This window comes from Electrona antarctica (assembly GCF_951216825.1).
Source record: "Electrona antarctica genome assembly, chromosome: 19".
In the NCBI taxonomy this organism is placed as follows: domain Eukaryota; kingdom Metazoa; phylum Chordata; class Actinopteri; order Myctophiformes; family Myctophidae; genus Electrona; species Electrona antarctica.
The window spans coordinates 14678849-14705079 of NC_136800.1; the positions used below are offsets into that span (position 1 = coordinate 14678849).

Consider the following 26231-nt stretch of genomic DNA (forward strand, 5'->3'; position numbering starts at 1 on the left):
CTAGAGAGAGGGCACTCAAAAGCACTTGTACTCCAGCAAAAAAAACAAAAAAACAATTGTGGTACAAGCATTAGTAGCAGCAGCAGCTGTGTTTATGGTTGAACCAGCGTAACCGGCAGCAGCTGCTCAGTTTGTGGCTGCATGAGTGTAACATGGACCTGAGTGGATATTGAAACCCAACTTGGACTTTTTTCACTTTTGGATCTACGTCATCTGCCTCTACAAGGTGTTCTACCTCAGGACTTATTGTATCCCCCACTGAGGACCTACACATTTGGTGAAGGGATGCAGTAGTGATACTGGTCCAGCAGCTGTGTATTCACCCGGGGGTTTGGACTTTGGGCACAAAGAGCCACCTGACTATGAGAGCTTGATGATAATGGGAACAGGACAGCATGCAGGGACCTCATCCGACTAAACTATGAGCCTTGCAAAGTGAACATCCAAAGTAGGACCTGGATCAATACTTGGCCAGCCAAGTGTTTTATTCAAGAACTTGGGCGTCAACAACTGTGATTTACTGTGGGCTATCTGTTCCTGCAGAAGAGATTGTACAGACCCTCTAACAGGTCTGGTGATAGATCACTTCCAGTTCAGTCCAGGGAGGAAGTGTAATTTCCTCTAAACTCAGATCTGACAAAAGATTTTCAACAAATTATGGTTTTGTTATCTAATGTAGTATAACATAACAAAGGATGAATGTTTCGTTTGTAAACAGAATCGAAATGTCTGTTTCTAATGATAGGGAGGACGAACAGAAGAGCTGACTGGCCTGATCAAATAGCTCAAACAGAAAGCAGTTTGACTGACAGGAAGGACAAGGAGGGCCAAACAAAGACGACGAAGAAATAAAATAAATAATAATCAAATGAAACAAAAAATTCCAAACGGAAGCAGGAAAAAGTGAGGGGGACTTTTACTCCAAGAAAGAGAATAAGAGGCGAAAGAAAGGACGTGGGAGCGGAAGAACGTGACAGACGCACCCGTTACCTGGTTGGGATAACCATGAGCATTAGGGACAGCATCGTGTCCCAGGACGGGATGTCTGGCATGAACAACGAGCGCAGGAACACGCGTGTCAAGAGAGCTGTTCGCATCTCCTCTGTGGTAGCACATGAGGTGAGTTGTGTGTGTGTGTGTGTGTGTGTGTGTGTGTGTGTGTGTGTGTGTGTGTGCGTGTGCGTGTGCGTGTGCGTGTGTGTACTGATTGAAAATACTGATTTTTTTGCACATCTCTCCGCTAACACACCAGATGTTGTTGTGGTCAATGAAGAGAACAGATCAGTTTTCATTCTTGAACTGGCCTGCACCTTTGACTCTAGCTTAGAGGAAGCCTTTATGGCCAAAGTCATTAAGTACCAGCCGCTCCTCCAGACCATCATTGAACTAGGCTATAGGTGCAATCTACTTGTGTTTATCTTTGGCAGCCTAGGACATGTACACAGTTCGGTTGTAAGAGGCTTCCAACAACATGGTATGCCAAAAAAGCAGCCAAACGGCTTGCGAAATTCTGTGCAATCTCTTCCACTATCGGTAGCCGCCAAATAGGGCGAAGACGCTGTTACTGTTACTTGTACCCCTGAAGGGTGTGTGGATATTTGTCCGGGATTTGCTGATTGCACTCTGTGCAGCACTTTGTAAATATTTGTGCCATTGTATTGTATCTCTTATGTGGACATAAATAAATGATAAGTGTGTGTGTGTGTGTGTGTGTGTGTGTGTGTGTGTGTGTGTGTGTGTGTGTGTGTGTGTGTGTGTGTGTGTGTGTGTGTGTGTGTGTGTGTGTGTGTGTGTGTGTGTGTGTGTGTGTGTGCGCGCGTGCATGTTTTATTACAAACCACTGACACTGATCTGTCATCAGGCTGATAACAGTGTTGACTGTGGGCAGCAGGGACCGTTGGTGCATTTTCTTTGTTGGTTTGATTGATTGATTGATTGATTGAAATTTTTGTTTCACACTATGCAGAATGGGTACATTTAAAACGAAAGCACAAGTGAATATAAAAGCTGCTACTTTGTGGACGAAACCATGAAAAGCACAAGACTTGTTTACATCAGGGTTCAAACACAGCACAAACTGGTGCTGCCCAGGATTACCGTTTGCATATGAGTGTTTATGTTGTGTTTGGGGGGCCTTTTGTCAAGAAAGCAATGGGGGGGGCATCTGTCTGACCTGTATGGGATATGTGTGTAACCCTTAACCCATCTCAGAAAAACATGGAAGTTTCAATGTTAAAACACACAAAATGACTGACATGATCCCACTATAGTCTCTATAGTCTGGAGCACTAGTTTGGACAATGGCTTGCTTGGATGGAGTGGACCATCCGATTGGTTACTTTTGTTTTCATGCTAGTTTGATCATCAGGTGAAGTATTCCACCATCGAACAGGAAGCCTTAGCTCTTTTGCTGGCTCGTTCTTTTTTGGGGGCGCTAGCCCCTCCTATATTAAGCTAATGTATAGTGTAGATTTTTGTCCTAACATAAACATTAAATGCCATTGACAATGAATGGAGAATTTACGTCATATGTAGACGAGCAAATCGGCTATTTTTGTCCTACACAAATATTATTGTGTATTGGAATCCCCATAGGCAAATCTTAGATCCCGTCATATAATAACTGTTCCAGAAATAAACAAACTCAATGGATAATATGGATATGAAGCATCAACTGACGGTGGAAAAAGTACTAATTTATCCAAAGACAAAGAGTAAGACTTCTTTTTCCTTCTCCAAACACAGACGTTATCAAATTTAACTCAATGTCATAAATGACCCAGATTCACATACCTGACAAAATCGCTGGGCAGTTTGTTTATTTTTGGAACACAATTCTTATATTTGCCTATGGGGATTCCTGCGATAATGCTGTCTGTGACTCAGGGCTACTGGTAGTGACATCAGGACTTTGGTACTCTGTGTAGAGCAGTGGTTCCCAAACCAAGAGAGATTAGATGTTTGCCCGGGACCCAAACTAGTGAAAGTAGCAGATCTACAAGCCCACAACACGTCACTTCACGCCGTGTTGCGAGCTTGTAGATTAATTATGGAATTTCTTAGATTTGTTTCTTTGTTTTAAAATGTATACAATTATTTTACATTTTTTATTAAAAAAATATATTTTTATTTTTTCCTTTTTTTTCAATATAGGAAAAGAAAAATGGGATTTTTACTCGAGTCGTGACCCATAAAAAATGAATGAAATGGTGACCAGTGCTTTATACTGTACTAACGGTACGTTTTAACAGTGGGCAACAGCCAGACGACTACCGGCGATAGCAGGCGAATGGCTGATAGTCGAAAAGTGGGCGGAGGAACGTCGCCCGAAAAGATACAAATAATTCATCTTTTCAGGCGATACTGGGCGATTAGGCAATGTGTCGGCCGATGCTCGCCCGCTGTTAAAATACACTGTTACAGCATAATCGAGGCCCGGGGGCCACATGCGGCCCCCACCATCACTGAATGCGCCCTGCAAGATAATATCCGAACATTGATATATTATTGATTTCAGCTAATTACTAGTATTCAAATGTAATGGTCTTTTCTTATGTCCAATATTTGTATTTAAAGTTAACCCATTCTGGGCGGGAACCCCTTTTGGTGTTTTACCCCCTCAGGCCGGGAACCCATTTTTGGGTTCTGTACAGTATGTACAGTATTGAAAAAATGAAAGAACTTTGATGCTGCTATATACATATTTGACGTTTTTCAGAAAACTTAGGTCAGGCTTTAGAAGTCCTTTTTAGAGTCGGCCTCAGGCCTAAATTTAACATACCGGTAACTATAACTAAATGCATTTGAAATTAAATTAAAATGTGACTTTTCAGGATTCCAGTTCAAAAATATAAAAGAATATTCAGGATTTCAATTCAGATATAGTAGCAAAAATTGCTGATCTACAAGCTCAAAACGCGTCGTACTGCGATGCGTTTTGAGCTTGTAGATCTGCTATTTTTGCTATGACAGTAATATGCAATGTGGCCCTCTGGAGTGAGTGTGGAAATATAGTGGCCTCCATTGTCAAAGTTGCCCACCCCTGATTTATACATCCTGAAATTGAAAAGGAGCATGAAAGGAGAGAGAGCTTCAAAATGGTGGATAATATCCTGGCCCTCCTATGGTCAAACATTGCACTTATATTCTATTAGTTGCTGTTCTGAACCGTTTCATTTTATGTGCTTCAAATGTGTCTTTATGTAAATGGCCTTGCTTTTGAAATGTGCTATACAAATAAACTTGCCTTGCCTTCATATACAGGGTATGTGCATGTAGGGTATGCATGAAGTGAGTGGCAAATCGAGGGGCAAAGTGAGTTCAACGTTGTTTAACGTTTAAGTGGTGTAAACCACTCCAACAACTGGCTTTGTTAGTGTACGTGTCCACGTGTCCACATGTTTGTTCGTACCAAAAAAATGAGCATGGTTGCTATGGTCACTCAGTTCACACGGGTGTGATTTCATTACGTCAGACATTACGTCAGACCACAGCTGATCAGGCTATATAATACCTTACACCACTCAGTTCACACGGGTGTGATTTCTTTTAATGCAATCAGATGTGACCTGTCTGTTTGGATGTATGGGCTGTCAAGGCCAGAAAGAAAGCATTTTTTTTGCCACTCAATAGAAGTTCCCGCATAACGTCCAGGTATGATGATGATGTCACACGCATACCCTCTATAGAGCAGCAGGGGTCAAGCTGAGAATAGCCCAAGAACTGGACAGCTGTCCTTTTACGACCAGAACACAGCAGGGGGTCAGTCCGAGAATCAGCTGTCTATACTCTATAGCACATTTCTCTCACATCACTCATTTGACTATTTACCTTGTTGTTTGTTGTCTAGAGTTCATGTTTACTCAGCATCTCGTACTTGACACCCTCCCTAACGACCAACCAATGGGGGTCATTGACATGGGACTAACAGTACAAAGGGGGATTGTTAATTGGCCTAACATCGAAATTGGGAGAAACACGTTTCCCCTTTTTTCAAAGGGCAGTTTTGCTTATTTGGATTTAGTGTAGCTCTCTACATTCTCCTATCTACACTATCTGTCACTATCCTATCAGGAAACTGAGGGCGGAGAGGGAAGACTTAATAATAGATAAATTATGGAAGGCTCATTGGAGCTCAGGTGCTCACAAATCAGAATGAGAAGTTTGGTATTGTTGAGTGATGGGCCAGATCTGATTAGATTACTTTTGAAATCCCACCAAACCCTACTCTCATCTGCCTCTCCTCTCAGATTTCCTGCACTCTGACGTAAAAGATACATGCTAAATAAAGAACATGGAATCCCACCTCCATTCTTTCATCTTTCATCCTCCCCTCCATTCATCTATCTCAGTCAGCGTTTGACTGCCCTTGACCTGAACTCCTGTGTGTCAGGAGGACTGAATTATAATAATAATAATAATTTATAAACGTTTTATTGCTTTTAGTGCTACATTGTATAAAAGTCTAGAAGGAAAATAAAAAGCCCACTACTGGTAGTAGTGGGCCTCACCTGCAGTTTACAGTACCATCATAATAACTGTAACAGAAACGTGGAAAAGTAGGTCAGTTTGGTGGGGTGCCTGGTGGCTCAGCCAATTATTTCACAGACCATCTGCTCCTAGGGAGTAGTGCATGGACCCGGGTTCGAACCTGACCCCTGTCTTGTCCCGGATGTCTCTTCTTTCTCTCTTTGCTTTTGTGGTTGCTTGGTTTTTCTGTGTCCCTATTCTCTAGGTAGCTATACCTGAAAGAAAGCATAAAATGCCTCACCCAAAATATGTATGAATAATTAAAAAGTAGGTTATGGCCTTTTGCTGCTTCATGTCAGATTGTGAACCTGGGGGCCCCCCCCTTGGGGGCCCTTGGGCATTTTCACAAGCAAAACAACTTGAAGGGCACAGCCCTTTATCACTAGGGAAATCCATAGGGGAATTCTCTGCAGGGAAATGCAATGTGCGACTGTAATGGGCCCTAATGTGCACACATCCTGTGTACACATGCTTGGTCAAGTGTATGACCTGGTATGAGAAGCATGCAGATATCATTTCCCACATTTATTACCATTTATTATTTGCCTTCTCTACTGCTTATTGTTGAAAATGTGGAGAAGGCAGATATACAGTTACTACAGTTGTGGGCCACTGTGGCTAGAAAGACAAAAGCAAGGTTTTGGTAATAAGGATCTACAAGAAAGGTCTTTAGGAGAGCGTGGAAGTGGGCTCAGATACCAGAGGGTGTCCCAGGCCTCATTCACACGTACCAAACACCAATCAAGCAAATGTTTGGTAGTTTTTTTGGGCCACCACAATGCTTTTCCAATGGGAGTCACATGGTTTGACCAAACATTTTTGTTTGATGAGGGGTAGGGGCAGAACACCACCAGCAATCAGCAATCAAACACAAATGTTTGATCAAACCATGTGACTCCCATTGGAAAAGCATTGTGTTGGCCTAAAAAAACGACCAAACATTTGCTTGATTGGTGTTTGGTACGTGTGAATGAGGTCCCACTCTCCCTAGGTTGTCAGGACCAAGTTGTGTTTGATTTATTTGGTCTTGGTTACCTGGCTATCCACTCCAAGGTCATTAAGAGACCGTTTGGAGTTTGATTGATCTGGTCTTGACCATGGGTCTCAAGGTCCTCCTGAGTCCTGCATGATAAATGTTTGTTTGATTAAACATGTCCTTTCTCAGCCAAGGCTCTTTCTAATGACCAGCCTTTTTGTTGTTAAATCTGTTTTCTTGAGGTTGTCCAGCTCATAGGACACCGAGTTTGACTAGAGTTGTTCTCGCCTTCATTCACAAAGCTTGCAGTAATGATCCATTGATCTTCTTCACTTGGCCTGCAGAGAGCGATTAGTCATGTCTTGTGGTGGTGGGGTGGCAGGTTGTTCCGCTGAGCCTGCAGAATGCTACATAATGACAAAGTGGAGAGACAGAGAAATAGAGAAACGGTAGTGAATTTGGAGGAAAAGGAAATTGATTTATTTTTAATTGTAATTGTTTGTCATGAATGAGTCTATAGGATATTTTGATGATGATTTAAGCTGCAATCAATAACTTTGAAGTTATGCCCAGATTGGAAAGCCTGCAGTCTCCTGTACGACTCATGAGAGACTACATTTATACTGCCAATTATAAGGCAGAATGTATCTGTCTGTCTCTTTCTCTCTTTTTTTGGAGGGAGGCCTGGGAGGGCTTTTCTACCTTTAACTGCAATACCATGAGAGACAGAGGGAGGGAGACAGAGAAAACACATTACATTGGCATTTAAGCATTATTATACTGACTTAATTGCTGTATCCAATCATTATTGAACATTGACTGTGTGCATGCGCGGCTGCGCGCGCACAAGTGTGTATGTGCGATGCACGTGCACACATACGACTCCATGTGAGCATGCATGTGTGAGTGGGCAGTGAGTTTAGTAATCAGTAGCAGTAATGTGGTTAGAACTCATCAGCCTCATGTACTGTATGTTTCTTCCGCTCTCCTCTCATTCAATTAACAAAACACGAAGCAACATAGATTACACTGTCACATCAACCCCTGCAACCAACTGGCCACTTGGCTGAACCTTCATCTGTCTCTGGAGCTGTTCAGACAACGGTCAATTACCCCTCGTGGTCTTTGATGGAGAGATGGGCAAAGTTGTTGTTCCTTGTCAATCACTTGCTCCTTTATTTTTGCACTTTTCAACATCTGGAGGTGGAGGGTCAGACATGGTCCGCCTGCATGCTCTATTAAACTTCTACTGCCTCCCAAAACATTCACATCTCACTCTCACTCCACTGACTCATGTGAGCCATTAAGAACACTGTTGATAACCTGTGGTGATAACATGTTATCACCTGTGGCTGAAGGCAGGCATGGTGTTAGGCGCACAGTGTTAGGCGCTTACCTCACACTTTGATCAACAAGCACAAGACATCTGCCCCTCATGTCCATACAACACCCAGGCCAATGCTCCAAGTGAGACTCTGCCCCTCATGTCCATACAACACCCAGGCCAATGCTCCAAGTGAGACTCTGCCCCTCATGTCCATACAACACCCAGGCCAATGCTCCAAGTGAGACTCTGCCCCTCATGTCCATACAACACCCAGGCCAATGCTCCAAGTGAGACTCTGCCCCTCATGTCCATACAACACCCAGGCCAATGCTCCAAGTGAGACTCTGCCCCTCATGTCCATACAACACCCAGGCCAATGCTCCAAGTGAGACTCTGCCGGTAATTTGATAGATGTTAGTAATGTTCCTACTATATGTACCTTGTTTACTTGTTCACAGATGCTGCACTTTGTTTATATAGATGTATAATGTTTGCTTGACTGCAGCTGCTAACTGTAATTTACAGTATGGTATTATTCAGACTGACAGATGGCCCCCGAGCCACACCCACTTCTTCTTTAAATGTCTGTGGATTCAGCCCGTAGCCATCAGCTTGCCAGTCTCACCTGTGCAACGCACACATACAGACAAGAACATGCAAATCTTGTATATGGGAACGGGGCTTTAGTTGCAGTTCACCCATCTGTGTCTGTGTGCTTAGTCATAGTATCCAGTATGTTGTCAAAAGCCAAAACGATCACCATGTTACCTTTATTTAGCAATACTGTCCAACACCTGCATTACCAGTCCAGCACCACTAGTATAGGGCTGTGTGTAACTTAGCTTACTGTATTGTATATCAAGGGCCATGAGAGGCCTATGGTATACAATCCACTGTCATTGTCTTAATTAACAGAGTCACTGAGTGGAAAATGAGAATGGATTCAGAGTCAGTCCAAATTTAATGACCACTCTTCAGCATCTGCCCTGCGTGCGTGCATGCGTGCTAGTTTCATGGTATAACTCCCAAGTCCGAAGATGTTGGCTGTTTTGCCAAACAGGAAGAATCTCATCTCATAATCTGGCAAGTACTGTAGGTTAATTTAAAGCGTATAGGAAGGCCCGCTGCAATGCCAGCAAACTAACTGTCTGTCTCCTCTGCGAGTGACTAATTCTCGTACCAGTTGCCGTGCGCTCCCCCTGCCCACCTGCCTCCCCATTCTCTACAGGATCACAGCGCGAGCTGCAACCAGAGAGAGAAGAAAATGAATCCGCAGCATGACAGCCTGCAGGCAACGTTGAAGCGGCACAACAAGCGCTAAATAATATAGATAATAATAATAATAATATGCTTGTTTGTAAAGCGTTTTACTATTAGGGCACCTAATAGTGCTACTAACTGTCTGTCTCCTCTCCCTCCTACCAGGTGCTGTGTCTCTAACTAACTGTCTGTCTCTCTCTCCTACCAGGTGCTGTGTCTCTGACTAACTGTCTGTCTCTCTCTCCTACCAGGTGCTGTCTCTAACTAACGGTCTGTCTCCTCTCCCTCCTACCAGGTGCTGTCTCTAACTAACGGTCTGTCTCCTCTCCCTCCTACCAGGTGCTGTCTCTAACTAACGGTCTGTCTCCTCTCCCTCCTACCAGGTGCTGTCTCTGGGTGCAGATGTGCTACCAGAGTATAAGCTGCAGACTCCCAGGATCAACAAATGGACCATTCTTCACTACAGTCCATTTAAAGCCGTGTGGGACTGGGTCATTCTGCTGCTGGTCATCTACACCGCTATATTCACTCCTTACTCTGCTACGTTTCTGCTAAGGTTGGTAGTACACATGTAGGCTACGGCGCTACGCGTATATGCATGCAGCATATACTGTATACGTGCAGTCACACACATTGATATTATTTTCAACTTACTGTACTACAATCATTCTTATATACCCTTAATCTGACTCTAGAATGGGCCTTTGTGGTGAGCACCAGTGAAATGGGCTCACACACAAACATACCTCACACACATGCATGCACGCACGCACGCGCAGTCGCGCGCACACACACACACGCACGCACATGCACGCACACGCACGCACGCACACACATATATACTGTACGCACACTCACACACAATAATAATAATAATAATAATAAAACTTTATTTATATAGCACCTTTTCAAATTTTCATTACAAAGTGCTTTACAACAACAAATCAAATATACAGCAGAAGACATTTAAAAATAAAACAAAAATTAGGAATTGGGAGTGAAAGCTAATCTATAAAAGTGTGTTTTTAAAAGGGATTTAAAAGAGGACACTGATTCAGCACGCTTGATGTGTAGGGGCAGTGTGTTCCAAAGTATTGGCGCTATGGTGCTGAAGGCCTGGTCTCCTTTAGACTTTAGCCGACAGATTTGAGGGTAATGACCATGACAATGACCATTATGATTGTACTGCCATTCGTTAATATGCGCTCACTTCTACTATTTTAACCACAGCTATAGCTATTATTATCTCTACTGTCTACTGATAATAACGATGAGGTGTTGTTCCCTCAGTGACACGGAGGAGGCAGCCATGCAGTCGTGTGGTTACTCCTGCTCCCCACTGAACGTAGTGGACCTCATAGTGGACATCATGTTCATCGTGGACATCGCCATCAACTTCAGAACCACCTACGTTAACTCCAACGACGAGGTAACCGACTGGCTGCTGTACTCACTGTCTCTGTGCTCTGACTTACTGACCGACTGGCTGCTGTATTCACTGTCTCTGTGCTCTGACTTACTGACCGACTGGCTGCTGTACTCTGCTCTGACTTACTGACCGACTGGCTGCTGTACTCTGCTCTGACTTACTGACCGACTGGCTGCTGTACTCACTGTGTCTGTGCTCTGACTTACTGACCGACTGGCTGCTGTACTCACTGTGTCTGTGCTCTGACTTACTGACCGACTGGCTGCTGTACTCACTGTGTCTGTGCTCTGACTTACTGACCGACTGGCTGCTGTACTCTGCTCTGACTTACTGACCGACTGGCTGCTGTACTCACTGTGTCTGTGCTCTGACTTACTGACCGACTGGCTGCTGTACTCACTGTGTCTGTGCTCTGACTTACTGACCGACTGGCTGCTGTACTCACTGTGTCTGTGCTCTGACTTACTGACCGACTGGCTGCTGTACTCTGCTCTGACTTACTGACCGACTGGCTGCTTTACTCACTGTCTCTGTGCTCTGACTTATTGACTGGCCAACTCAGGGCGGACTCACAGGTCAGTCTACATGGGAAAGTAGATTTTTACGTTGGTCTGCAGACCAACTTAAAATCTACTCTCCCGCGTAGACTGACTTATCCAGTGACTGAGTAGGCAACTGACTGATAAACCCATCAGACTGACGGACGGACAGAAGGACGGACAATGATGATTTTACTCTTCACCAAATCATTACACAGACAAGTGGGAGTGGACACGGGACTATATAGCCTTCTGTCAACTGAGTGAAGTTTCATCCTAGTTCAAAACAAAGATATAAAACTCGATTTACGTATAATGTGGATCATTCAAGCATTGGAATTTTGGGGAGTAACATCACAGCTGTCTGAATTACCCTGTATGACTATGATTCTGATGAGATTCATATAGTCTCTGCTAACTGATTTTGTGTGTGTGTGTGTGTGTGTGTGTGTGTGTGTGTGTGTGTGTGTGTGTGTGTGTGTGTGTGTGTGTGTGTGTGTGTGTGTGTGTGTGTGTGTGTGTGTGTGTGTGTGTGTGTGTGTGTGTGTGTGTGTGTGTGTGTGTGTGTGTGTGTGTGTGTGTGTGTGTGTGTGTGTGTGTGTGTGTGTGTGTGTTTCCTCAGGTGGTGAGCCAGTCCCTTCGCATTGCGGTGCATTACTTCAAAGGCTGGTTCCTCATCGACATGGTGGCCGCCATTCCCTTCGACCTCCTCATCTACCGCACCGGAGAAGAGGTGGCCAGGGGATCAGGGATCAGGGGAGGGAGAGGTAGGGAGGGGAGGGGGACGGGAGAGGACCAGAGTAGAGAGGAAGAGAGGAGACGGTGAGGTCACTGGGGAGGACGCTATTATTGTTTTCGTAGGAGACGAGACGTAAGGGAGGGCTTATTTCCGGCGGAGTTTAGGCAAGCGAGTCACCGCGCTGAACGTTGCCAAGTCCGCTTCAGCTGATTCGGCGTATCACCCCCCCATAGTTTCGGTACACCGCCTTGCGCATGGTCCAAGTGAACACAGCCGCGCGCTCCCTACCCCCGTTTCAGCCAATCACATGCCGCGTCTCGTACGAAAACAATAATCGCGGGGAGGATGGGAGGAAGAAATAGGTGTGTGTGTGCGTGTGCGTGTGCACGTGCGCGTGCGTGCGTGCTGGGATAAGAGCTTATTAAATATGACAATCACATGAACCAGTTACTAAACTAAACTGTATCCTTATTATTCCGAGTATTTCAGGGATATTGGTTGGTGCACATATGTAAACATACTCAAATAATTTTCAGTCAATAAAAAAAAGGTCCAATCATTATCCATTTCATCCAGTATGAATGACTCATCCTTCTCTTCCTCCCAGACCACTACGCTGATTGGCTTATTGAAGACAGCTCGGCTGTTGCGATTGGTCCGCGTGGCCAGGAAGTTGGACCGCTATTCGGAGTACGGAGCCGCTGTACTCTTCCTGCTCATGTGCACCTTTGCCCTCATCGCTCACTGGTTGGCCTGCATCTGGTAAACCTCATTTATACTACAGCATGTGATGGTATAAATCACAGCAAATCACAGAGTTTTGGTGAACACCATCATGATAACTAAGGTCAAGAGCAGGTTTATTATGTCCCAAACTGGGCAAGTTGTGCTACAGCAGATTTAAGAACTAAACAACATATAAATAATGGCAGCTTCATAAAGAAGTCAAAGCAGCAACACTATATCTCCATAAATAAAATAAAATAAAATAAAATAAATGATATAATCTCAAACTACACTGATGTCCATGTTGAGACATGCACAACCAATAAGAATGTCTTCTTTCCCCAACAACGACCACTTTCAGGTATGCTATAGGTAACGTGGAGCGGGCAAGCTCAACACGGAATGGCTGGCTGGACGCCTTGGGGAACGACCTGGGGAAGCCATACAATGACACCGTGGAGGGGTCGGGTCCGTCCATAAGGGATAAATATGTCACAGCGCTCTACTTCACGTTCAGCAGTCTGACCAGCGTGGGGTTTGGTAACGTCTCCCCGAACACCAACTCTGAGAAAATATTCTCCATCTGTGTCATGCTCATCGGATGTGAGTTCTGAGAAAAACACTGTCACGCACGCACGCACGCACGCACGCACGCACGCACGCACGCACGCACGCACGCACGCACACACACACACACACACACACACACACACACACACACACACAATTTTAATTTGTATTGCCAACTCAGAATCTTTTTTTTAGCATTCCAAGTGAGCCACATTTCAGAGTAAGCCACATTGCACATACACAGTGAAGATTTGCCCTAGATCTTGCGCCACCCCTTACCCCTTATCCCTAAACTTATTTGCCATTTTTTACTATTTTAAAACATTTTAAAATAGTACAAATAGCCGATCTACAAGCTAACAATGTGTCGATAGATTGGCTAGTTGAACTATTTTTAAATGTTTTAAAATAGTAAAAAATGGCAAATAAGTTTAGGGATAAGGGATAAGGGATAAGGGGTGGCGCATACCCCAGTGGTGTGTTCTACCGTTATACGATATGTACGTAGTATGCCATGCTGAAGTTTTTGACAAGTGAGCTGCGAGCGTATAGCCTATATGTGTGCATGTCGTGCAGGGAATAATTATGGTATATAGCGTCTGAAAAAACCTAGGCTACAGCACTGGTACACTAGGGCCTAGTTCCACAAAGTGAATTATATTCCCTCGACACTAGTGCAACACAGACTATATTGTTCATATTGGTGAATTTGACATACAGTCTATGTTTCCCAGTCCTATTGTTTGCATGCTGTGTAATGCAGTGGTTCGCAAACTTTTTTGCCTGTGATCAAAAAGAGAAATTTGGCGTATTGTGAGCTTGTAGATCGTCTATTTTCACTACTGCTTAAGCATTTGTTTTCGTATTTATGGCATTTCTTGATTTCTTCATGAAATTACTGAAAAAACCTTTGCTTTTTTCGGGAGAATGTTTTTTGAAAATGTTTTGAATTAATAATTTAAAAACAAAATGTGGGAAACAGAAAATAAAAGGACCCATGCAAGTTTGGGAAACAGTAGTGAATTGACTGTATAACATGGTCTCCTTCTCCCTCCCTCCCTCCCTCCCTCACCTACCAGCTCTGATGTATGCCAGTATCTTTGTATAACATGGTCTCCTTCTCCCTCCCTCCCTCACCTACCAGCTCTGATGTATGCCAGTATCTTTGGTAACGTGTATAACATGGTCTCCTTCTCCCTCCCTCCCTCACCTACCAGCTCTGATGTATGCCAGTATCTTTGGTAACGTGTATAACATGGTCTCCTTCTCCCTCCCTCCCTCCCTCACCTACCAGCTCTGATGTATGCCAGTATCTTTGGTAACGTGTCGGCCATTATCCAGCGTCTGTACTCGGGCACGGCCCGCTACCACACCCAGATGCTGAGGGTGAGAGAGTTCATTCGCTTCCATCAAATTCCCAACCCACTGAGACAGAGGCTGGAGGAGTACTTCCAGCACGCTTGGTCCTACACCAATGGGATCGATATGAACGCTGTGAGTGAAGAAGTGTACTCTCTCTCTCTCTCACACACGCGCACACACGCACACGTGAGTCTTGATGAGAAGAGGGAAATATGAATGACTCAATCTCTTTCACTGTCTCATGTATCCCTTCCCTTTATCCTTCATCTTGTTCCTGTTCACTTTTATGGAAATATCAAAAACTATGGAAGTTGCACGAAAACTCATTTCACCCACTGTTTTACACCTGTAAACCTGTGACACTACATATGATCCTGACTCTCTCTCTCTCTCTCTCTCTCTCTCTCTCTCTCTCTCTCTCTCTCTCTCTCTCTCTCTCTCTCTCTCTCTCTCTCTCTCTCTCTCTGAAGGTATTAAAAGGTTTTCCAGAATGTCTTCAGGCAGACATCTGTCTGCATCTTAACCGCACACTGTTGCAGAACTGTAAGGCCTTCAAAGGTACAGTAACCTCCTGTTGCTTTCAGCATCATTGAATCCCTTTACTGAGCTGCTTTACATCATTGAATCCCTTTACTGAGCTGCTTTACATCATTGAATCCCTTTACTGAGCTGCTTTACATCATTGAATCCCTTTACTGAGCTGCTTTACATCATTGAATCCCTTTACTGAGCTGCTTTACATACTTGCTTGGGATGGGAAAATCGTCTGACGGATGTAGACCGAGATTGTGCCAGTAGGAGTTGTGTTTTTGGACTAGAAGGGAGGAGATCACTCTCTAGGTCTTGGGAGAATTAAGGAAGGGGTGGTGGAACAAATGAGCTTGTGGGGTGCTGAGGAAGGTAGATGGTTATGAACTGGATGTGGGCATACAGTGATAAGGCAATGGGGTGTGATATTCCCTCCAACTTGGAGATTTGCTTTGATCAAAATGTACAATGATTCAAGCATTTTTTTGTTTGTTTGCTTTAGTTTTTTTCCTTTCTATTTCTTTTTTCTTTTTCTTTTTTAATTGACTGATGTTTTATTGCTCCAGGTTCGACTAAGGGCTGTCTGAGGGCCCTGGCTATGAGGTTTAAGACAACCCATGCTCCTCCCGGAGACACTCTGGTCCACGCTGGAGACCTGATCCAGGCCCTTTACTTCGTATCCAGAGGATCAATAGAGATCCTCAAAGGAGATGTGGTGGTGGCCATACTGGGTAGGAAGAAAGAGCATGTTGATTGATTCACTGATCTTCTGTCATTAGATAAGCTGTTTTGTGTTAATTTTCCTTTCTGCATAAGGAGAGGAGTAAAGCAAATACCTCCATCTAGTGGCCTGTCTCGGTATTGATAGCTACAACAAACAGTGTTTTGGTTATATTCATTCTAGGGCCGGGACTTTAACGCGTTAATTGAGATTAATTAACTACAGAAAAATTAACGCGTTAAAAAAATTAACGCATTTAATCGCACCTTTTTTTCCCACCGCGGAACGTTTCTCACTGGGTGCGTTTCTAGTAGTACTGAATAGGCTGCGGCACGCGAGCAGCAGCAGCAGCAGCAGCAGCAGTTGTTCACTAGGCTACAGCTCCGTCAGAAAGCCCAAACCCAAATGAATCGAATGAAGAAGCCGCTTATATCGCTTTTGCTCCATGGATGGGACATTTAGATGTAAAAGCTATCGGATGGACGCGTGGATAGCGGCATGGCTGTGTGCAATGTCAGAAGGAAAGGATCCATTTATGACCAACGTTAGCTTCTATGCTAGGCTTGCTAGCTGCTTCAGTTTAACATGTCTCACAGACCACCGGAGACGCGGTGATTTCACCACAGCACGAAGCTGTCAAGCTGTCCTCGATGCGAAACATACTGAAGTAGCAAGCGTGGGTCAGCCCCAACCTCATGTGAAATGTTACCCCCATAATAAAGTTGTTCTCATGCCCCGCCATGTAAAGCACATTTGAGTATTCATATACACACTGAAGACACTATATAGGGCAGGCACTTGCTGCTCTTGTTTATCTGTTGGGATAAAAAAGTTGTATTGCTTAAAGGGGAATACCCCTCATTTTCAACATTTTTCTATGGAGTTGTGTGCACTGGAAATAATAAAGTCCCCCCATTATGTGTTGCCTATAGAACTGGAGGTCTGAAAAAAACAGTAACATTATGAAGTACATTTTTGTGATGTCACTGAGATGTACTTCATAATGTTACTGATTTTTTTCAGACCTCCAGTTCTAGGCAACACAGAATGGGGGGGACTTTATTATATCCACACAACAACTCTAAGGTATATTAATGACAGTAAAATGTTGAAAATGAGTGGAATCCCGTAGTCACTATTCACTGGAATACCAAAAAACATTTGAAAAAAAAGGTTTCTCACTGTTCTCGGGTTGAATATTGATATGCGATTAAAATGCGATTAATCGAGATTAATTAACTACAAAGCCTCTGATTAATTAGATTAATTTTTTTAATCGAGTCCCAGCTCTAATTCATTCATTCAGCTGTGGTTGACTACTACTAAGAGCATTACTATTACTGACAGAGAAAGTGTGGTAAAACAAACATTTTAATGTGCCAATTTACCACAATGAAGTTAAGTAGAGATATTTATTTGTTATAAATCTCCTTTCCAGGGAAGAATGATATCTTCGGTGAGCCCATTAACCTGTATGATCGGCCAGGGAAGTCTAGTGCTGATGTCAGAGCTCTGACCTATTGTGACCTTCATAAGATACAGAGAGAAGACATGCTGGAGGTACTGTAACAGACAAACTGTTGCTCCTTTTTCCCCTGAGGCTGAACCAAATCCCTATGCCGAAAATATCAGATCTACAAGCTTTCAACACGTTGCACACAATGTGGTGTGAACTTCTAGATCTGCTATTTTCACTGAGTGTTTGCTTATTTTTGCCATTTCTTTCCCGAATGCCGAATGTTACAGTATGCCGAATGTTACAGTATGCCGAATGTTACAGTATGCCGAATGTTACAGTATGCTGAATGTTTCAGTATGACGAATGTTACAGTATGCTGAATGTTACAGTATGCCAAATGTTACAGTATGCAGAATGTTACAGTATGCCGAATGTTACAGTATGCCGAATGTTACAGTATGCAGAATGTTACAGTATGCTGAATGTTACAGTATGCCAAATGTTACAGTATGCAGAATGTTACAGTATGCAGAATGTTACAGTATGCAGAATGTTACAGTATGCCGAATGTTACAGTATGCCGAATGCGGGATTTTTGCCTATTATGACATGACCGTAATGTTGGATTTGTGGCTTAAAGGAGCCAAAGAGAGTTTTTCCTAAACTTTCACACATATTTGCCAGCATTGCACTCAAAAGCGTTACTGTCTGCCTCATTCCAAGTCCTTGGAAGGCCTTACTACATTTCTGTCTTGTGTGTTTGGATTGGAAAACTCCTTGAGCTGTTGTTTGCGTGTTGATGTTTCCAGGTGCTGCAAATGTACCCAGAGTTCTACGATGACTTCTGGAACAATCTGGAGATCACCTTCAACCTCAGAGATGTATGTATGACCTCACACCAATACAAATGGAAGCTCTCAATCCTAATTCAGTCGTTTTTAGGCTATTTTGTCATCTTGACCTGTCACCAAGCCCCTCCAATACATGGATTTTGAAGATTACATCATATGGCAGTCAAGTCTACGTGATTTTTGAGGGGCGCTAGCCCTTCCTATAAACAGCTATAGTGTAGATTATCCTCTTAACATAAACATTAAATGCCATTGACAATGAATGGAGAATTTACGCCATAATATGGCGTAAATTCTCCATTCATTGACCTTATACCAACCTTGACACATATTATGTGTCAAGGTTGGTATAAGGTCAATAATTGATTAGAGCGCCGCTCACTTCACACAGGTGTGATTGTTAGTGTATGTTTAGGGCCCTTATGACGTAAATTGTTTGCCAGCCAAGTCTATGGAGTTTAATGTTTTTTTAAGGCAGTAAATGACGACGTTAAGACGTCATATGGCCAATATAAATACATCTTGCGCCCCTCACTTCACACAAGTGTGATTTTTCCTTTGCTTTCCCTCCATGACCTGTCTGTCTGTCTGTCTCTCTCTCTATCTCTCCCTCTCTCTCTCTCTCTCTGTGTAGACCGCTAATATCATTGGTTCAGTGAGCAGTGAGGACTCGGACCACGGTTCAGTCTTCAGCAGAAGACTCCAAAAACACAGACATTGCCATGTCGACAGAACCAACGGAGGTAGAAATACTGTGCATGTGTACACTAGCTCTACATACTGTACATGTGTCTACTGTGCATATGCAGTCGTGCGTTTATCCTCCACATGTATGTTTCCTTACTCTGTATTGTGGCTGCATTTTTCAGCAGAAAACAGTCACAGAGGATAATGATTCTGGCTTTATTTATTCACATGCGCATAAAGAACACTGCAGGCCTGTTTTATTATATCCAACATGTTCTTACAGTCTGATTAAGCAAAATATGTTTGTGTTTTGATTCTCCTGCTGTCACCATGTACAAGCTGTCCTCCTTGGCATCATGGACGACTTGTATGTCTCTGCATAGAGACATACATCTGACTTTTTCTCGTCCTGATAGTTCTGATAAAATAAAAAATCACACCCGTGTGAACTGAGTGGTGTAAGGTATTATATAGCCTGATCAGCTGTGGTCTGACGTAATGTCTGACGTAATGAAATCACACCCGTGTGAACTGGGTGACCATAGCAACCATGCTCATTTTTTGGTACGAACAGACACGTAAACTAACAAAGCTGAAATCACACCCGGGTGAACTGGGTGACCATAGCAACCATGCTCATTTTTTGGTACGAACAGACACGTAAACTAACAAAGCCAGTTGTAGGAGTGGTTTACACCACTCAAAAATGTTTGATATTATTATATCAAACAATATATATATATATATATATATAAATATATATAATAAATATATATAATATATTTTCGTGACTCATGCTCATGTGAAGTTCAGCAAAAAAAAAGTATTTTGATGTTATTGTTTAAAACAGAAAGCACATACTTTACAATACACGGATGGAGAGTCCAGAAGACAGTCTTTGGACTTTTGCCTTTCATAGACTAGCATACCAGCCCCATTTTCTAGAATAGATGGATGTATCCAGATGTTCATGGTCCAGTCATTTCAAACTGTTCACAGTCCTTTCAAAATCCTCTAGTTTATGGTAGATGTGATTGTCCGTCTTTTAGAATTATTTTCATAATCTCTTCAATGTTTTCTTTTGTATGTGTGGTAGGCATTCAATGAAAATGTTGTGACTTTAATTCAAATATGAAAAATGTGCAATCATTAATGAAGCTGGTTGGTTGAAGAAGCCTTTTCATGAATAGTGCTTTCCAATGGTGAGCATTGTGACTCATCTGTCACTTTGCATCCAGTCTCGCCCTGTAATAACAAGGACAAAGCACGCCTGATCATCTGCCCTAAATCACCTGGGCAACTGTTACGCCTCATTAATTGCAGGTGACAACAGCTCACTTTGCTGTGTTTGAGTGTTTGATATGCATGCTCAGACAGCACAGTATACAAACACAAACACCAAAGGGCAACATGGCCTGGGCCGGCCGAGCGGTCCAGGCACCTATAGGCTGGTAATCGAGTCCCGATACCGACGACCTTTGCTGCGTGTCTTTCCCCCATCTCTCTCCCCCTTTCCTGTCAAACTATTGTTAATCTATCAATAAAAGGCAAAAAGCCCCCAAAATATCTTACAAAAAAACAAAAACAAAGGGCAACATGGACAACCCCATCTGAAAACACAGCAAGCAATATGACGGTCATAAAATGTACATTTCAGAGATTGTTCAGGAGATGGAGAGAAGATGCATGAAGTCCCATTGGATATGTATCCTGTGTCTTTCTTTACATTTAGATCTTCCGTTATGTGTAATCATCTCCAGTGAAGCATCATACATTCTCAGTTTACCTTTACAGAAGGATATTTTTGACCCACTGGATTACTGAAAAAGCCCTGGACGTTGAATGCTGTTTAAGTTATTTGACTAGGTTCCGTTGGGATATCTTACCAGACTGCCACACTCATAAAGTGGACCAATTTTACAAAGTGTTTCTAGGTTCACAGTGGACGAGGAAGTGTCACAAAGCACAGAGCATACCAGCCGTTTTCAAGGCAGTTTCAGCACCGAAATTAATAGATTGTTGTTCCATGCATTGCATATTGCCCGCATAGCATCCAGTGTGAATCAGGTGAATAGGAGCCATTCGTTAATTCCATAGAACCTGATCTCTGCCATTTTGACAAACACCTTCAGCTTCTGTCCAGAATTAGCACAATATCATATTTACTAAACTGTGACTAGTACGTAATTGAATAATAGGCCTTGGTGTGATGTACAGTATGTGTTCTCTTCCCAGGTGACTCCCAGGAGACGCCAGAGGAGAGCAGTCGAACTCAGAGATCTCGGTACAGATCCAGAAGTGGGCACAGTCATTGTGACCTGTGTGGTGGGCAGAATTCAGACGATTGCAAACATAAATCGTGAGTCTTTGTAAAAATAAGTGTATTTAATTGATATTCTTTAGAGTAGCCTTGAAGCCAGGTTATGTCACTTTGTTTACATTATTTTAGAAAATAAACGGTACTATACCTATGCCTTTTTACATAGACTTGTATACATTTGTATTCATTGAATCATTAAAGGACCACTTTTCAACCTATCTTCATATAATTGGTCCTCACTAATGTTCATGATAAAATGCCACAATTCTGTTCTTTGTCCACCAGTGACATCATCGATGGGAATCCAAGCTAATAGAAACTGCAGGCTTTATACCCCTGTAAAGTTGCAATGCTCAACATGGAAGCCATTGTTCTCACGATAATACAAATCTAAATATTTAAAAATTTAAAAAGAAAATCTGCCTAATGATGATGTCACTGGTGGACAGGTTTCTGAACTGTACACAGCCCTCCTATGAGACACAGACTGAGTAGAAAAATATTGTGGTATTTTATCATGAACATTAGTGAGGACCAATTATATGAAGAGAAGTTGAAAAGTGGTGAAGTGGTCATTTAAAAGTAATAAAGTAGTTATAAAAAGCTGCTTGTTCTGGTAACTTTTTTTCTAATGTTACTAGTCCCTTGTGTATATATTTAATTTGATTTAATTTAATTTAATTTAATTATTTGCATTAAGAAAATACTCAAAACATTGCATACAACAACAATACATTAAACACAGGATGTTTGTAAGGGAGGAAGTGAAACCCAAATGGTCTCATTGGTTCCTCCCTCAAACAAAATAGTCAGATAAATGTGTCTTGTGGCCACAAAATACAAAACAAAAAGTTGTAGTTATGAATGAAAAAGACGTATGAGGTTGTAAGACAGTAGGTGCTCCGGAATGATTAAAATCAATAGGGTCCAGTTTGACACGCAAAAAAAGTACACAAATGATAACTTTCAGACTTTTTCTTTCTTCAGCGGAGATGATGGGGAAGGGGAGGCGTCAGAGCTGACCAGTCCCATTCAGACATCCTCATTGGCTGGTCACGTTCACGCCGGCCACGCCCACAACAACACTGCTACTAGCTGCGTGGAGATAGACAGCAAAGAGAAGACACTCAACTCTCTGACAGGTACAACCAGAATCCATTTTGAAATGCAGTTATTTCATCCTATCTGTTTGATTATTTTCTGTTATGTTTCCCATATTATTCACCTTTCTCTTGTCTGTACATTGGACTTTTAACATGACTGTGTTTTTGAAGGAAATTGGGATAAATGAACATTTTGTTACTCAGGTGTTTACTTGTACGCTATATGCATTACCTTAGTAATTATCTCCCTCTGTCTGTCTGTCTGTCTGTCTGTCTGTCTGTCTGTCTGTATGTCTGTCTGTCTGTCTGTCTGTCTGTCTGTCTGTCTGTCTGCCTGCCTGCCTGCCTGCCTGCCTGCCTGCCTGCCTGTCTGCCTGCCTGCCTGTCTGTCTGCCTGCCTGCCTGTCTGTCTGTCTCCACAGATGCCCTGTCTGGCGTCTCCAACATCTTCAGCTTCTGGAGTACTGAGAGTCGCGAGGAGCAGCAGTACCAGGAGGTGCCCTGCCACCACAGCCTGCCTTCACCTCCTCCCCACATCCCACTCCCTCCTTCCCCTCTCTCCTTATTACACCCCTCTCAGCAACGACCCCTCTGCACGGCTTCCTCCACCTCCCCTACCCCTACTCCTCCTCCTGTTCCTCCTCCCACTGCTGCCATTTCTCGCAAACAGAAGGGGGAGTTAGAGGACCGACTTGATCTGTTACAGAGACAGCTCCACAGGTGGGTCTGATGTCCAAATTCACACGGTGGACATTTTATTCTTACTGTACATCACACTCACATAGAGCACCAAAGTCTGACATCATTCACACATCCTACCTCGGTCGCTTTTTTTTTTCTTCCCTGAATTCCCATATACTTTCTTTTTTGAGTGGTGCAACCACTCCAAGGAACAGCAATGTCCCTATGTCAATGTACCTGTTTGTCTGTCCCTGTGTTTAGAGTACCAGTAGGGGCAAAAGTGGCGCTGTTGTGCTAGAAACAGAGAGAGAGAGATAGTGTTGCACTGTTGCCTGCTAATTACAGAGAGAGAGATGGAGAGAGAGAGGGGGGGGGGGGGGGAGAGGGGGAGAGATAGAGAGGGAGAGGGAGAGGTAGAGGTGTCTGCTAAATGCTAATTCCCTCACACATTAACTCTGTCATTTCTCGACTGTTTCGGACGCGGGGCGGCTCGCCGGAACCGAGGCGGCACCCTGGGCGCGTTCCTGTGGGTCTGGAAGTTCCGGGGACCCACCGGGGACCCCCACACGGAGTTGCACTACTCAGTTCACACGGGTGTGAACTAAGTTCACACCCGTGTGAACAAAAATTAACGAATGATCCCGATTCACTCATATGGATATGAATAATCAACTGACGGCGAAAACACGCTAATGTTACTGCCCCTGAATTTGTATTTTTTTTTACCAGAAACAGACTGTGTCAAGTGTCAACTATGAGTGACAGAATGTCGTAAACGATACAGAGCCACCTCCCTGACAATATCACAGAGAGAGTTTGTTTATTTTTGGACCTGAATTCTAAGATAGAAACGATTCTAAGATAACCCAATGTTATTCTCGATAGAGAAATTACTTCCTCAACCCAGGGGATAAGCGAGTGATGTCATTGACTATTACAGAACAAGCTCTGTCTTATCAGGTACATTATTATGCCTCCACAGTTGTTTGTTGTCAGAAATCCTTTGATTCTGAACTTCCCTCTAGTGGATGTAATTGCTTAACATCCATGCCAACACAAAGGACGCATTGAAGTATGTGAGCACTGAGCAGTAAAGGTTACATCATTTTAAAAGGATGTATTTTTTCTATAAGTAAAGGGAGGGGCCTTAAAGGAACAGTTCTCTCCCAAAATGGCTTTTATTCTGTCACTTCCCCAGGCTTAATATTATGTCCATTATTTCCCCAGGTTGGAAACGCGCATGGCAGCAGACATCGGGTCAGTCCTGCAGCTGCTGCAGAGGCAAATGTCCATGATCCCGCCGTCTTACAGCACCCTGGGGTCAACGCCTCTTGTGCCCTCATCCCCGGTCCAGTCCACTACCACCTCTCCAGCATATACCCCCACCCCGACCTCCCCCACCCCTCACCCCCATACCCAGTCCCCCACTGCCACCTCTCCATCATATACCCCCACCGGTGTCATCCTAAACATTGCTACCTCTTTCCCAGTCGTTCCTCCTGTCCTCGCCTCTCCTACTGCCTCGTTCAACCGGCGATCCTCCTTCGTGTCTACCTCACCCCCTCTACCGTCCTTATGTCGGGGTCCTCTGTCCAGTGAAGATTTACCCCAGCCCCTCCCATCCATCCAAACACTGGCCCAAGTCGCTCAAAGTCTCTCTGGCCAAACTGTTTCTCTGGCCACCCCAGCTGTCAGCCAGAATACCTCCCCCCATGCCACCCAGTGTCCGTCCTCTGCCCAGCTGTCTTCTCCCATCCCAGCCCAGACTGAAGCATGCCTGTCTACCTCTGTCTCCTTCTTCCCTCCTCTCACCTCCCTGAGTTCAGAGAAGCGGCTCCAACCTCCACTCGAGACGTCGAGTCAGGCATCTCTCTCACAGGTGTTGTACTGCTTTTTATAAAGATACTGGATTCATTCATGCAGGAAGAAATGTTGGGAATGTATTACCCTTTTATCTCATCTTTTCTCACTTTATTTTCACTTTGGACAACATTTCTTATTGTCATTGTCCTTGTTTTGTAGCTTCCGGTCAGCCCAGACTTTGAGGACACACCTATAAAACCCAAGCAACCGCTCCACAGCCCTGGAATAGAGCTGCGCCTCCTTCAGCCACTTCCTGCTCAGAACACTTCCTCACAGCCCCGTCCCTCCGACACAATCAGCCCAACGGAGCATCACTTCCTGGGCAGAACCAACGAACTGGAAGAAGATGGTCTGTTCAACTTGGCATATAACAACAACAGTTCCTCCAGGTCAGGTGCGGGCTCGGGGACAGCATTGGCTCGACCGGAGCCATCAGAGGGCCAGCGGCGCCTCTCGTTGCCAGGGGAACCCGCATCGTCATTGGACAACAGTTGGATGACTCAGCGCCACAGTTCAGACCCAGCGAGTTAGGAATAGCGGGACTGGAGGTGACGCATACTGTACAGTACCGTTTGTGTGCGAGAAGTCAACAGTGAATTTGTTCAATGTGTAAAAAGGATTTAGACTGGATTCTTCTGCCATGTGTGCGAACCTACTGACATTTAAAGCTGGAATTTAAAAAAGAAAAAATATACATTGCAAGGTCGTGGACGACACCTTGAGAACACTTGCACACAGTTATTTTCTGACGTCTTATATGGGAATCTCGTTTCCTTCTCTCATGTAATGAACTGAGGTAGGTAAGGCTGTGTGGTCACAACGTGTCTCAAGTGGGGATTGAGTTTGTCTTTTGGCCATGGTGACATTATGGATGGTGTTAAACATTCGCAGCCAACGGGTGTTATTTCAGCAGCATGTACAGTATGTCTACTGGACAACGTGGCCAAATTGTCGATATCAAAGGCTTTGTAAAAACATCTATGACAGTAGAACTCTCAAGATACCTTGAACACTATCACTTTTTACAGTTGGCTTGTCGTCTGCCAGATTGAAAACACTGAACTCTATAAACTAGTACTCGACTGGCCAAGCACTGGTTGACCAATAAATATAAATATACAGTACACCTACTGTAACTTGAGCAATAAGATACACTGACCTCAGACACCCTTAGTATGTATACAAATGTATGTGTGTCCTCATGCAGGAAGAACACATTTAAGTAAGTAAGTAAGTACATAATCAGGAATGATGACTTATTAACCACAAGTAAGACGCGCAAACGCAGGAAGCGAACGCAGCTCGTAAATTGCAATAACAACAATTAGAATAAATTACGTACTTTTTTAAGGTTTTTTTAAGTTCTATTTTTAAGTTAATTTTTTTTTTAAGTTTTTTCTTTTTAATTTTTTTTTTCTTTTTAAAGTTTTTTTTAAAGATTTTTTTTAAGTTAAGTTTTTTTAAGTTAAGTTGTGTGTGTGTGTGTGTGTGTGTGTGTGTGTGTGTGTGTGTGTGTGTGTGTGTGTGCATGTGTGTGTGTGTGTGTTTTTGTGTGTGATAC

At 43.5% G+C, this 26231-nt stretch overlaps 1 protein-coding gene across 1 annotated transcript in view; it reads left to right on the plus strand.

The window, feature by feature from the left end:
* Positions 1 to 25201, plus strand: part of LOC306943863 (voltage-gated inwardly rectifying potassium channel KCNH2-like) — a gene marked incomplete at both ends in the record, with an annotated part of 88940 nt that extends 63739 nt beyond the window's left edge. Inside the window, 17 exon segments of the mRNA XM_079530374.1 lie at positions 9476 to 9648; positions 10383 to 10521; positions 11683 to 11802; positions 11804 to 11827; positions 12407 to 12561; positions 12887 to 13128; positions 14390 to 14589; positions 14928 to 15015; positions 15552 to 15716; positions 17145 to 17266; positions 17975 to 18046; positions 18651 to 18759; positions 20939 to 21062; positions 22011 to 22165; positions 22549 to 22846; positions 24035 to 24671; positions 24830 to 25201. Of these exon segments, the coding sequence (XP_079386500.1) occupies positions 9476 to 9648; positions 10383 to 10521; positions 11683 to 11802; positions 11804 to 11827; positions 12407 to 12561; positions 12887 to 13128; positions 14390 to 14589; positions 14928 to 15015; positions 15552 to 15716; positions 17145 to 17266; positions 17975 to 18046; positions 18651 to 18759; positions 20939 to 21062; positions 22011 to 22165; positions 22549 to 22846; positions 24035 to 24671; positions 24830 to 25201 (3195 nt within the window).
* Positions 25202 to 26231: the final 1030 nt, after the last annotated feature.